The 14,467-nt window shown below is 48.2% G+C and overlaps 2 protein-coding genes across 2 annotated transcripts; one reads left to right on the forward strand and one right to left on the reverse strand.

The window, feature by feature from the left end:
- Window positions 1-881: 881 nt before the first annotated feature.
- Window positions 882-5,970, reverse strand: TRIREDRAFT_44878 (uncharacterized protein). The gene is made up of 5 exons (XM_006961971.1): window positions 5,151-5,970; window positions 4,948-5,094; window positions 4,815-4,836; window positions 1,314-4,691; window positions 882-1,204 (listed from the first exon to the last, which is right to left on the reverse strand). The coding sequence occupies exons 1-5, from the start codon at window positions 5,677-5,679 to the stop codon at window positions 970-972; spliced, it is 4,311 nt and encodes a 1,436-aa protein (XP_006962033.1). The 5' UTR covers window positions 5,680-5,970; the 3' UTR covers window positions 882-969.
- Window positions 5,971-11,120: 5,150 nt separating this feature from the next.
- On the forward strand, window positions 11,121-14,400 carry TRIREDRAFT_55545 (uncharacterized protein; the record flags this gene model as incomplete). The annotated part of the gene is made up of 3 exons (XM_006962077.1): window positions 11,121-11,228; window positions 11,312-13,991; window positions 14,063-14,400. 3 exons carry the CDS (start codon window positions 11,121-11,123, stop codon window positions 14,398-14,400), a joined length of 3,126 nt encoding a protein of 1,041 aa, XP_006962139.1.
- Window positions 14,401-14,467: the final 67 nt, after the last annotated feature.

Consider the following 14,467-nt stretch of genomic DNA (forward strand, 5'->3'; position numbering starts at 1 on the left):
GATGAGCTTTGAGAGAGAATTGCTTACTGTGCCGGATGAACGATAGACAGATTGTCTGATACTGCCATTTTACGATCTTAGATGTGTTTGCTGACACGATCAAGCCAAGAAGCGTTATGAGGTCATACGGCATCGTCCGTTACTGATACCCCTGAAACTTGTCCGACAGGGTGTCAGAAAGAGAGCGGGCGTTTTTTTTTCAAAGTGAGGGAAAGACAGGAAAGTTGAGTCTAAGAAGCATTTCGATCTACGGACAAAGAGGCCTCCACCCTTCCAACCTAACGCGCCCATTTCTACCATCCCAGTCAAGGAAAAAGAGACAACACAAGTGACAAGAGACAAGAGGCAACAAGGCCGCCGATTCTATCATGCTGCTTATGCCCGTTATGCACCGCCCGGCACATCATCCCACCTCGACGCATGGCATGGCGTTCCTCCCACATCGATCCCGATTGACGTGGGCGAGCGCGCGTCATCTCCATGGACTATCGATCCATCGTCCATATACTACTACCAAAGTCCGACCCCTGGGCCGCTGGGTCACCACTCGTGCGTTTCTGACATGTCATAATGGAGGCTGAATCAGAACACAGTACACGGCACATGACGACGACGAACCGTTGCCGCATCAACCTATTGAGGGCGGCTGTGCCAGCAAGCAAAGGTCAACCGGCACGCATCGCCTGATTCAACATGCTTCAAAACCAACAGCAATCGTCGTAAAGAAATAGGTTCCGACGTGAAGAAGGCCCCGATGGCCATGACCATGACGTGTTGTGTCATGTAAGGATACCCTGGGCAATGATGGGAGACGCCCGCTCACCCTTGGCGGGAACGAGTGAAAGTGAAGAAAAAAGGAAGAAGAATCAAGGTTATTCGAAAGCCAGGGCATCGCTGTCACTCAGCATGGTCAGTGTGTCCAGCCGCCTTGTAGGGCTACGGCTACTGCACGAGAGTCCTTCACGCACATCAAGCCGGATCGATAGTTGTATCCTTGGGATCGGCGATAGAAGCAGCTGCATCGGCGGCAAGCGCATTGCTGATGGTGCTTTCGCCAATGCCAGCACCAGCGGGTGCCATGTTCTTAGCGATGACTGACTTCATCTCTAGGCCCCCCTCCTGGTCGCTCCCCTGTTTGTCGTGCTCTTCGAAGGTAAAGGCGTCCGACAGGTTGATGGCCAGGAAGGTCTTTGGCAACTTGACCCTGTGCGCACAAACATGTTAGCCATCACAGTGCCTAAACGACATGCTTTCGCGAATACAGAACAAAACAACACAGGGTGCGAAAGGGAGGCTGAAAGGGGACAACGTACTGGTTGAACTTGGCACGCAGCGTCTTGATCACTTGCAACCAATCCAAATGTGGCGTGAGACTGCGTCGTGGCGCGCATCCGATGCAATGCCTGCTATCGAGCTGGACGTGCAAGGGGTCAAAAACATGGCAACCAGGACTAATGGTGATGCGAATGCTGTAGGCAAATGCGGGCTCGTCGCCCTCCTCCGGCGGCGGGTTCACTTCCGACTCGTACAGCTCGAAGCAAATCTGTGAGAGATAGTCCAGCTCAGGGATAGTGCTGCGACTAATTTTAGTCTCGATGCCGCCCTCAATGATGCAGTTTAGAAGAGTGTAGATGTGCGACTCCTTGGTGAAGTAGAAGAAGGACTTTGCGTCATTGGAGGCCTGCATCTCCTCCAGATCCTGCACAATCTCCTTGAGGAGCGGCAGGGACGTCAGGAGACCGATTTCCAGTTTTTCGCTATCCGAGATGCCGTACTCTTGCGGGCAGATGAAGTCGAAGAGAACCTTGGCCAGCCGGTAGAGCTCCTGAAGCGGCTCGTTCCGTGGATCCGTCTTCTCTCCCACGCCACTGTTGCTCTTGTATAGCCTAAAGTACTGCTCGGGGGGCGCCTCGTCATTCATGTGGCGGAGGCCGTTGAGGAAGGACCGTCGCCGGAAGAGCTTCCGAACAGTTGCTGAGCGGTTGGAACCCTCATTCTTGTCAGAATTGTCAGAAGAGGCCCCTGCGGCCTTGTCGTCCACTGCCGCGGTCGCTCCCCCCTTGACATCCTCGCCGTCCTTGGCCTTGCCATCTTTGACGCCGTATTCTTCCTCAAGCATGCTCCTCGGCGGGGTGAAGACCCATTCCAGGAATTGCCGGTTGTGAAGAGCATCGAACTTCATCGTGTCGTAGAGCTCAGAGATCTTGCTAGGGTCCACCTTCTCTGCGTCACAAAACTCGGCAAAAAGCTTCTCCCACCTCTCGCGGAAGAGCTCCGCATCTTCCCCGCAGCACCATCTGGGCTGGATGTTGTTGACGGCATTAGCCTGCGATAGCGCTGACGAAAGCGACGAACTCGATCCCTCCCCGTTGAGCTTCTCGGAGCTCGGGTTCGAGATGGCGTTGAGAGCCGTGGCGGCGTTGCTGCTGTGCAGCTTGCCGTAGTTGTACTGTAGTACCCGGCGGTGGAAGTTCATCAGCTGCACGACCCTGTTTTGCACCTCTGACGGCTCGGGCATATTCTCGGGCCACGCGAATTGCGCCGGGCGTTCGTTGCCCTCGCGTAGTAGGCCCTTGAGCTTCTTCTTCACCTTGTCCGTCTCGTCCTTGGCGGCGTTTGAATCATCCAAGAGGTCCTTGCGGATGGTGATGAAGTCCTCCGGCAGCTCCTTTTGGCCCAAAAAGGAACATGCCCAGATCTGTGCACTGGCGGTGACCCGCCTCTCAGAGCTGCTGTAGACATGGACCTCGTCGAGAATGTCCCTGTTCAGCAGCATCAAATCGTTGCGCATGTTCTCGCCCAGCTCCTGCGACTGATACCGCGCCGAATGGGTCGGCTCGCCACCCCATTTGACGATGAGCTGGAGCTTGTCGAGCACAAGGCTCTCTTCAGCAGCGGTAAACTTCGACATGGTGACTTCTGAAATAGAATCATGTCGCTTCGGGGATCGCCCCTCACGTTTGCCTGTGTCGTTTCCGGGGGCTATCGGCGTGTCTTCGCCAGTCTGTTCACCTGGTTGAGAGGTTTCCTCAGCTTCTTCCGGCGCGGGATCCTGCTTCTTCTTGCGGAACATGGGCTTGATCTGTACTTTGGTACCGGCCCAGCTTCCCTTCTTCACAAGTACATTCCGGAGAGCTCTGAGCTTTTCTCGGTCCTCGACGCCTTGTAGGTAGGCAACATCCACTGCCTGTATCACGCTCGCTAGGGCAGGCTCCCCAATAAGGAGCACCTCTTCCTGATGACCTTTGAGCAGGTCGATGAATGGTTCGGTATGGAAGGTAAACTTGTACTTTTGCTTCGGAGTTCTGTCAGCATGCCTGATGACCGAAACCATGCCCTTCAACTTCCACGAGTGTTTGGGGGGAGGAGGAGGGGGAGGCGTGGGTTCGGCCTCTGCTTCCTCCTGGGGCGCTAAGGCGGTAGGAGACTGTGACGAATCCTTGCTAGACCTGGGTGTGGACGAGAAGACGCTGGGCGACACGACATCTGTAGGCGGCAGCAGCGGCTGCGGTAGTAAGGGGCTCCCTGATGTGCTTTGGCCAACCGACGTCCGGTTGCTCTCGATTGTAGGCGATGCCGTACCGCTAGGGGCGCCTGGCCCAGACTCAACTTGGCCGGCATGCTCAGCTTGCGTCGAGCGGTTGTTTTGCTTGGCCACAGGAATGGGCACGCTGGCAGTGGCGCCCGTGGTGTCTGCAGCCCCTCCTTGCTCGCGTTCGGTCATCGACTGTCCTGCCTTGGCAATGGGGTCGACCTCCGAAGAAGGGGCGGGAGAAGGAGCTTGGGGCGGTGATGTTATGCTACCACCACGGCGAAGTCTTTCCTTGATGAAGACTTCCTTCAGAATCTTGGCGCAATGCTCGTAATAGTCCTCGTTGTCCTTGACGAAGCTCCAGCCGTTGACATCGATGACATAGCTCTTCCCCGAAGCCCTGAGCAAGTCAAACCCACAGACTCGTTGTCCGAAGGCGGTCGAGATCTTGCGGGCAATTTCTCGTTCCTCAGCACCGAGGCTCGTCACGTAGCGCAGCTCCTTGCCGTGCGTGTTCCGCCTAACGATACCATCGACAACGGGCGACTTGCGGGTTTCGGCGTGGCAATACGAAGGCCCGACAGTGTAGGCCTTGACATCTTCGGCATTGTCCACCTCCATGAAGCTCTCATATATGTAGCTGCTCTCGGGCTCGGTAATGGCCCGGGGGATATTGAGGTCCGGGACGTACTCGGAGCTCTTGTTTCCAACTTTTCGGAACAGTTTGCGTGCACCTCCTCCGGAACTCTTTGGGAAGTAAATGATGATGTTGTGGTCCTCGCCGCTGATTGGTTTTTCGACAAAAGGCTTCTTGAGTAGTGCTCCATCGACGCTGAGAACATCGCCGTCTTCTAAGAGCTCGACCTTTTTGGGCGGCGGATTCTTTTCGGGATCGGTCGGTTCCAGCGTCACTCCGGAAACCTCCTTGATGTATTTCGTCATCTCCGGAGTAAGGACCTTTGGCCCGCCGTCCCGTGTCACTTCAAGGCGCTTGGGCGTGCGAACTTGAATCTTGTCAAGTAGACGCAGGCATGCACGCCTGTCCCAGAGGATCTTTTGCATTGGCACATCGTTGACGCAGAAGGGTTTTCTCGTTTTGATATAAGCAATAGCCTTGTCCAAGGGAAATCCATCAGAGTAGAACGATATCAGATAGTCACTAGATGAGAAGATGTTAGCAAATGTCGCATGTTCTACGGTCTGCATATCTTGTGCCATCTAGTTGATCGTCAAGGAGGCCATGTCACTATGCTCTACGTATACCGAGGACAGCTCAACTTACCACATAGGCCAGTTTTCAACCTCTGTCCGCAAAAAGTTCAAAGTCAGCGCCACCATCCATCTCGAAATACTCTCGAACGAGTTGTTCTTCTCTCCTTCTCATGCCGGGGTGAAAGAGCCTAAAGTTGACATACCTTCGTCAAGAATGGTCTTGTCACCGAACACCACGACATCAAACTCGCGGTTCGCAATCAGACGATTCAAGATGTTTCGACTCGGCTTGCTTCGGGCTTTGATGTCGAGAGCGCAGATACCAATGACGCCCAGAGGCGCGGGTTTGGCTAGAATGAAGCTGTCAGATACCGCATGACGATCGAATACGGAGAATCTGCCGTACCTTCTTCCTTCTCCCGATGGTGAGGTCCTCGTTCGCTACTCGGACTCTGGCTGCTGTACGCAGTGCTTCCGCTGAAACGTCGTTTAGCTCTACTCCGAGAGCGATCGGGCTGGCTGCTTCGCATGGGAGCTGTTGTTTCGGACCGTTGGTTTCGCCGGACGAGATCGTGATGCGGCGACTGCGTCTCTCTTGCCGCAAGGCTATGGTTGTTAGAAGACCCGTGTCCCGACTGATTACCAGAAGAAGTGGTCACGGTGACGCCGGATAATGCAGTGTCCGACTGGGCCGAGGATGGCCCTTTCCCAGAGGACATCAGGCTTGGTACCGATCGCGGAGGGGGATTCTGATCAGACACCGGGTTGGACTGCGGCGGGCTGATGACACCACGAGCCGAAGCCAGCGAGTACAGCGATGTCCCCGACAGGCGTTTGGATCGAATCGAATGGGAGTCTGAGAACGATGACCTCGAGGGCAGGGCTGCTTCGGGGGCTGCCGTGTGGCTTGCGGGAGCATCTGAAATGGGACGCATTCGTGGGGTGTCGCCGTCGACGAAGACCGGATTCTGCTGCGACTCTCCCAGATAGAGCTCCTCGGTCAAGACTTCGGATGCGGTTGATTGTCGTCGGCCGCTGTTCCAGGTCGGTCGAGCGCCTTTGAAAGGGTTGGAGGAGTGAGGGCTGCTGGAGAAGCTAGATCGCTCGGCGTGGACCTCGGAGGTGCCCGGCTCGGCATAGCGGCTCTTGCTGCTGACGGAGCCCGTGAAGGACGAGACGGAGACGCTGCGGGATTGCCTGGACGGCAGGGTGGAGGGCGACGAATTGGCGGCGCTGGCGTCGTACGAGGCGGGCGATGGCGGTGGCAGCGGCGCTTCTTCGTTGGCCGTGGCAGCACCTCCAGAGCTGGGCATCGTGGAGTCCATGGTCTGCCAGAAATGATGGGTATAGTAGGTAGGATACCCAAGAAACCCTCTACCGGGCTGGAGGCTGGCAATGCAGTTCAGGCAAGACTCTGGCCGTGATGGTTCATTAATAGGTAACGAACGGTCTGGAGCCAGGTGAGGAGCAGAGGAGCCTGGAACGAGGAAAGAATGGAGTCTCTCGCCGAACAGACTCCAGGAAGGAGGAACCCACTCTGTGTGGTCAAGAAATGGCCGGTCGTAGCTGCTACTTCTACTAGTACAAGATTATCGTGCAGTGGCAGCTGCAGGCGGTGACATCATACGAATGCGGTTGCGGAGGAAACACATGGAATGCTGGAATGGCTTCAGATGAAGAGACGGACAAGACGAGCCGAATAAATCAGAGACAAAAGGTCTATGACATCGCACCAGAGCTTCTAGAGTATAAGTATACGACAATGGCTGTCAGCAGCGATGGTATGTATGTGTGTCCGTGTCGAGCCTGATCGTTGGTCTCGTAACTGGCTCACGGTAAGTAGTCACTATGGAGACTGATTTGTGTGGCGGCTAGCTTGAACAATTTTTTCTTGAGCTTGCTTCTCTGGGCTTCTGGGCGACCCCTGGTGATGATTGCTGAGAAATGATTGGGCGAACCCAAGATGCGCCGTTGGCTAACGCGGGGCAATCCGGGAGCTGGCAGCGTGCAAAGACAAGGATATGCTTGACACCAAGAAGAAAAGAGAAAAGGATCAGGCTGCAATGGAGGGGCAGGAGCTTGAATCGGCAAGTGGAAGCTGCCCATGCATACCTACCTATTCAATTGATGGCTGCAAGAAGACAGGACTGGGTGAAAGCAGCCAGATATTCTGACCTGGGCGGGCTTCAAGGTGCTTCAAGCCCACTTGGCGGTGAAGTCGTCGACGACCTATGTATCGTGGCAAGAGGGAGTTCTTTGTCTGTAGGCCAACATATCCACTTGTCGCAGATGGCATCGCATCTTGACAGCAGATGCCGTCTGGCTTGTACAACCGCACGTAAGGTAGTGCTTGATGCAACATCGGAATGGTCATAGGGCTGGAGACTACGCCTCAAAGGGTCATGCCAAAGTGAAATACTACGACACACCCTAACAATGCCCAGAGTGCGCAAAGCAGGGTGTCAAGTGCTTGCAGACTCGAGGTTCAGGCCCTAATGCAATTCAGGCTGAAAAGTATTCAGCTTGCTAAAAAGTATAACATCTAAAAAACACACTAAGTAAGGGGCAACACTTATACCTTCCTTCCAGCCCTATAAAGCCATGTTATAACACTAGGCCGTAATAATACTAAATTTTCTTACCGCTCTTAAATATTAATCCAGTGGAATTTAACATTATTAAAGAGCCTGTGTTTAAATATACCTTCTATGCCACTTAATTATTACTATAAAATAAGTTATAATAACCTAACTGCTAATATAAGATGTCTTAACCTACTATAAGGCTATTATAGGCTAGTAAAATTAAATAGTTAAATAACTAGATATTATCCTTCCTTTTATTAATTTATAAGGCTACTAGTAATAGCCTTATAAAATTAACTAAAGTGATATACCTGCAGTAAAGCCTTAAGATAATAATTAAGCTGCTAAAGGAGCAGTATTTTAGCTAGAATTAAACTATTAAAACGCTTAAAAATAAGTATAATTATTTAAAGAAGTTCTAAAGGGTATTTTATAAAGCAGAATAGCTATTAAGGATAATATATAACTTAAAGATAAGGATGCTAAGCATAAGCCTTTAAAATTAATAACTAATAATCTTATAATACTCCTACTTTAGCTAGAAAGTGGTTTAAAACAGCCTTCTTATTAGTAATAGCATTAGTATTAATATCTAGTAGGAGATCTTTATTAAAGACTAGCTAGCTAAATAAAATATTTAAAAAGCAGGTAATGCTAAAGGGTTTGCTTTAGCTAGGTAAAATAGTAATTTAAAAGGTACCTAAGTTAGCTAGCATTTTATAAAAAAAGTTAAGGATATGCTTAAAGCACTAGAGGATAATCTTAAAGCATTTATAAAGCCACTAGTAAAGGCACTAATTGCCTTTAATTAAGATAATAATAATAATAAGGTTATTTTAGCTATATAGCTAGATATATTACAGCTAGTATTAATGCTGCAGCTAGTATTAATACTATAGCTAATGCCTAGATTATTAGCTTTATTAGTGCTGCTATAGCAGCAGCTTTTTTTATTAATACTATAGCTAGTATTACTAGCGCCTAGGCAGTTATTATTAATGCTTAAAGCGCTAATAAATATTAAGAAAAGGAAGAAGGGAAGGTTACTATATTAAGAAGGGCTTTTATTATTAAAAGCTATTTAAAAGCTTATAGCTGCCTTAGCTAATTTATATAACCTAAAGCCTTTAAAATAGACTTATATTTATATATATAAATAACTGCTTATTAGCGCTAAAGCATTTAAAATTATTATAAAAGATTGCCTTAACTTTATTAGTAATAAAGGCATAGACTTTTTAATTAAATTAGTCTATTAAATATATAAAGATTTAATAAACTTATTAATATAGAATTTATTACTATTTAATAATATAAAAAGGGCATAGCTAGTTACTAACTTAGAATAGGATTCTAGGGCTTTTTTAAATAGTTATAAATAGCTTTAAAATAATAAAAAAGCCTAGCTAAAGGGCTATTATTATTTAAGCTGCTGCCTAGCCTAGCTTTATAAAGATTTACTTTATTAAGCCTGTGTTTAGCCTTATTTATTTATTAAGCTTTAACTTCCTTATTATTATTACTATTATTAAAAGTAGCATTTTTATCCTTATTTTTATTCTTATCTTTATTATTATTATTATTATTATTATTAATAAAGACCTTTATACTGCTGCTATTACTGCTGCTTTTATTAAGACCCTTAATATTATAAACTTCCCTCTTAAAGTTAAGATTATTATTTTTATAACCCTTATTAATATATTCTTAGTAACTATCTTAATATTATTAAGCTATATGCTCCCTTAACCTCTTAGCTTATAACCTTTTATTAATAAAATTAGCCTTATCTTAGGCTTTAGCTAGCGCTAGTTATTCTTTTTTTAATAAGGCATCTTAATATTCCTATTAACACTTACTTAAAGTTATTCCTCTTAAGACTATAAAATTATAAAGCCTTATAATAGTATATATAAAAAGGACCTAGTTTATAAAGTTATATTTTAAGGCGCTAGTATATATAATCTTTTATTTCCTTTTACAGCAGTTAAAGATATACTTAATTATAGTCCTTAAAAATACATACTGTAAGTTAAATAGCTTATAGCTATTATATAGCCGCTAGCTAGCATCTCTCTAGTTATTAAGATAATAATATAATTTAATATAAGGTAGAATAATACTATTTTACACCTTAAAGCTAGTATTAGTAAGATAGTATTTTAGCTGCAGCACTCTTAGGCTTTAAGTTAAAGCCTAAGGTAAAAGAGATATATTATTAATAAATCCCTTGCCTTTTACTAGTATATAGTAAAATAGGCTATTAAAGGTAATAATAATAAGTATATTTTATAATATATTATTTTTCTATAACTAGAATCTCTGCTAATTTATTTTAAGGATAAAAGCAGGAATATATATACTATTAATAGCCCTAATTACGCCCTTAAAGCCCTTAGCCTTAAAGTTAAAAATAACCTTTAAAAAGATATATATTAGCGCTAGCTATATTATAAATACTATATATAATTACTATATAAGATTAAGCATATCCTTAATAATTTAAAATACTATTAACTAGTATATTTTAAAGTAATATATAGTATTCCTTTAGGTCTTATTAAATACATATATTTAAAGAAATACTATAACTTTCTGCTTAAGTAACTGCTTTTAGCTTACTAATATATTAGTATTATAACTTAGCTAACTGCAGAGGGCTTAAAATACAGCTTTATTTATATAAAATAGTTTTTTAAATCTCTTTTTTAATCCCTAAAGCATCTCCTTATATACCCTCTGTAAAGCTGTAGCTATAGGCTAATAAGGATTATTACTATCTTTATTAGCCTTATTATTAGCTTTACTATTATTATCTAGCTTAGCTTTTACTGCTCTTAAGTATATTAATAAGCCCTATTACTATAGCTGCCCTTCTTTATTAAGGATACTAATAAGAGCTAATAAAGCAGCAGCGTTTTAAATATTATAGTAATATTGCCTCCTTTATTAATAAGCTAGGATAATATTAGCTGCTACCTTATAGGTTACTATACTAATAATTAGCTTTATAAAAGCAATTATAATATAAGCATAAACTTAAAGGTAGCAGCTAAAAAATAATATGCCTATTACTAGCTAAAAAGTATTTAGCTGCTACCTCCTGCTATTAATAGAATTTACTAAATATTCTTAGTATCTTTCCTTTTTATAGGCATTTATATAGCCCTGGCTAGTGTAATACCTTATAATTAAGGGTTAAGGCGTTTAGGCTTTTATGCGCGATTTTATGCTGATAATCCCTTCCTAGCTAGGCAAGGTTAACCTAGGATTTCACTTTTCAGCAAGCTGAATACTTTTCAGCCTGAATTGCATCAGGGCCTTAACGTGCGGTGTCGAATGGACCACTTTGACGCTGGCGATAGCTGTGCACGCCAGATAATAGGTGAAAGGGTAGGTTAATGAGAGTAAGGTCACCAATTCCGGATGAAGTCCTAGTCATCTCAGATCAGTAGAGCAGAGTGCCAAGGCGAAGAACCTACCTACCTACTAGTAGGTAGGACTCATCGCTTGGTAGGTACATAGATAAATAGTGTGCTACCTACTCTATTTCCATAGGTATTGAAGATGCTCGTGAGAGATGCAATTGAAGGCTCATGTGGCGGTGATATGTGGCGGTGTTACCGGTCTCCGTCAACAAGGTGCGGCGTCGCTAGCTGGGCATTAGGTAAGCGGCAGAAACCGGCAGTATTCCATCACCGCCAAAAATTTCCAGATCCACGGACTGGTTCGTCGAGTACTTGCTCTTGCCGACGGATCGCGAAAACGCTGCACGACACTCCAGCGCAAAGATGCCGCATTCCGATCCCGAAGGGCCGCTGGCAAAGCGCCAGAAAGTCTCAACCTTGGCCAATGCCGCCCAGCCGAGCAATTCCTCGCGAATTTTTGCTCCGTTCCGAGTATGTTGATCCTCTTCGCTATATCAATTCAAAGGCAGCTTTTAGCCTCCAATACCACAATGTCTAACACCCTGATCATGTAGACTGTCGGCCTTGTCGCTCCGTCGAGTATACCTTTTACGTCTTTTCCGCTAGGAAAGACTACCTTCCAGATCACAACATCGGTCGGCCGATCTCTGCAAACCTATGATCTGCTCCGCGGTCTCAACCTAGTCTTCGTCACCCGGCCTCAAACGCCCGCCGATATCACCGCCACGTTCGCCTATGGAAAGAAGGTCTTTGCAGCATGGGGAGGGTCTCAGGATGGCGAGACTCAGGGCCTCTGGGTATTCCAGAGAGGAAGAAAGGTCGATGAGGTTGCCCTCCCAAGCGACCTGAAGGAGCCGATCCAGCAGATCATGATATTCGGCACCTGGTTCATTGCTTGCGCAAAGACGAGAATTGAGGTCTACAAAACAGCAACGCTCGAGCATTACACGACTATTCACACCATGGCCGCCGCCAAGGGTGGCCATGAAATCACCGGCGGCGTCGTCACCATGCCGACATATCTCAACAAGATCTTTGTTGGTCGCAAAGATGGCTGGGTTGAGATCTGGAACGTCAGCACTGCCAAACTCATCTACACCATTCTACCTCCTTCCCCAGATTCTGGCGCTGTGACTTGCCTTGAGCCAACTCCGGCGCTCTCCCTGCTGGCAATCGCATATTCGAGCGGCACCCTCGTTATTACCAATGTTCTTACCGATAAGCGCGCTCTTCAAGTCGAGGCCGGAAACCCTGACGCCCCGGTTACCTCGATCTCGTTCCGAACAGATGGTTTGGGAGCTGGACACGACGGTAGAAAAGACGGTGTCATGGCCACAGCCACTCCGTCATCCGGCGACATCACCTTTTGGGACCTCAACCGTGGAGGTCGTGTCATGGGAGTCTTACGCAGTGCCCACAATCCACCCTCAGGCGAAGGCGATGCTGTCCGTGGCGGTATCAGCAAGGTAGAGTTCCTGTCAGGGCAGGCAGTGATTGTATCCAGTGGCCGAGACAACTCACTCAAGTCCTGGATCTTTGATGAGACACCTTTCTCCCCCATCCCGAAGATCCTGCACTCGCGCAGTGGACATTCTGGACCAGTCAACTGCCTGCAATTCTTGCCTTCCGACTTTGACGGTGCGGAAGCTGGAAACAAGTGGATCATCAGCGGTGGTAAGGACCGAAGCCTGTGGGGATGGAGCATGCGTCGCGATGGACAGAGCACCGAGCTCAGCCAGGGTAACATACGCAAGAAGGCGAAGAAGATTGGTATCCTGGCTGCCAATGCTCTGGCCCATGGCCCAACAACTACGCTAGAAGACCTCAAAGCCCCCGAAATCACGTGTATTGCTGCCTCGCTCAACCGCGACGGTGGCATGGGCGCTCTGCCTGGCAAGCAGGAGATTTGGCAGAAGAGCCGGGATCCCAAGAAGAAGTTGGACGCCGAGATTAGCGGAATGACGGGCTGGGAAAGCGTAGTCACCGCTCACAAGGGCGATGCCTTCGCCCGTACCTGGTTCTGGGGCCGAAAGAGGGCAGGTCGCTGGGCATTTCCGACTGGCGATGGCACCGACGTCACAACCGTGGCCATTAGCCCTTGCGGGACGTTTGCGCTGGTTGGCTCAGGGGCTGGCGGCATCGACATGTACAATCTCCAGTCAGGTGTACACCGCCAACGGTTTCCCTCCAAGTTGACGCCGGCACAAGCTCGTCAGCTCAAGATGCAGCAGCTCCGTCAGGCGGATGATGTTGTTCAGCTGCAGAGCGAAGGCAACCGAAAGTATCCCGCCGGCGTGGGCAAGCATACCAAGGCTGTTACCGGCCTGGTGGTCGACGCCATGAACAAGACGGTGGTGTCCTGTTCGCTGGACGGAAAGATTAAGTTTTGGGATTTCTTGACGGGAACCCTTCTGGAGCAGCTGGACTGGGCGCCAATGACACTCCCGACCGGTTGCCGATACCATCCCGCCAACAATCTCCTGGCCTTTTCTTGCGATGACTTGTCCATTCGCGTTGTTGACCTGGAGACGAAGAAGACTATTCGAGAGTTCTGGGGCCCTAAAGATGTCATCAACGACTTTTGCTTCTCCAACGACGGCCGATGGATCATTGCCGCCTCTGGCGATTCGGTCATCAGAGTTTGGGATCTGCCCACCAGCCATCTCATCGACGCTATCCGACTGGAGAAGCCGTGCAAAGCTATCGCCATGTCGTACACGGGCGAGTATCTCGCTGCTGCTCTCGAGGACAGCCCTGGCGTTACAATCTGGACGAACAAGACGCTGTACAAGCATGTCCCGACTCGCCAGATATCCGAAGCGGAGATCAGCTTGGTGGCTGCCCCCACAACAGCTGGTGAGGGCAACCAGGGCTTGCTGGAGGCTGCGTTCGAGGATGACAAGGCAGAAGAAGAGGACTCGGGTATCGTTGCGCCTACCGTCGATCAGATCAGCGCCGATCTCATGACTCTGAGTTTGGTGCCCAAGAGTAGGTGGCAGACACTGCTTCATCTGGATCTGATCAAGGAGCGCAACAAGCCGACAGAGGCGCCAAAGCTTCCCGAAAAAGCGCCCTTCTTCTTGCCCTCGACCTCGGGCACTCAAGTGCCCGGGCTCAAGGACGGCTCAGAGGAAGCAGAGAACAGCAGCAAGTCTCGCATCTCGAAGTTTGACAAGGCTCGCTTCGAGGAGACATTTACGTCGAAGCTGCGTGCTGGCGCGGCGAATGGCAACTGTAAGCTTTCTCATCATCTCCTCCCAACGTTTACCATTCTTGAACAATCACTGACATTCTCGTGGCATTAGACGACGACTTCATCGAGCACCTCAAGTCTCTGTCTCCCTCAAGCGCCGATCTCGAACTTCGTTCCCTTTCTCTGGGCGAAGACGACGACTCCAACGAGCTACTCCACTTTATCCGAGCCCTGACAACACGGCTACGAGCGCGCAAGGACTACGAGCTCACCCAGGCGTGGATGACCGTGTTCCTGCGGCTGCACTTTGATATGGTGATGGAGAGCAAGACGCTGCTGAAGGCTCTTGAGGAGTGGAAGACGGATCAGGAGAAGGAATGCAACAGGCTGGATGATTTGGTTGGATATTGCAGTGGCGTGGTGAGCTTTTTGAGAAGCCCGAGGACGTAATAGCTGTATTCCGTGGTTTATATAGACGAGCGGATGAAAATGAAGCATTGTAATATTTATAACTGAG

This window comes from Trichoderma reesei, assembly GCF_000167675.1.
Source record: "Trichoderma reesei QM6a unplaced genomic scaffold TRIREscaffold_2, whole genome shotgun sequence".
Taxonomy (NCBI): Eukaryota; Fungi; Ascomycota; class Sordariomycetes; order Hypocreales; family Hypocreaceae; genus Trichoderma; species Trichoderma reesei.

Excerpts from the sequence above, each read along its gene's own strand:
- TRIREDRAFT_44878 (XM_006961971.1), bottom strand. The coding sequence starts at position 5,679 with ATGCGTCCCATTTCAGATGCTCCCGCAAGCCACACGGCAGCCCCCGAA. Across the intron at positions 4,692-4,814 it reads GTTGAAAACTGGCCTATGTG|TGACTATCTGATATCGTTCT; the intron begins GTAAGTTGAGCT and ends CTTCTCATCTAG. Across the intron at positions 1,205-1,313 it reads CTGCGTGCCAAGTTCAACCA|GGTCAAGTTGCCAAAGACCT; the intron begins GTACGTTGTCCC and ends TTGTGCGCACAG.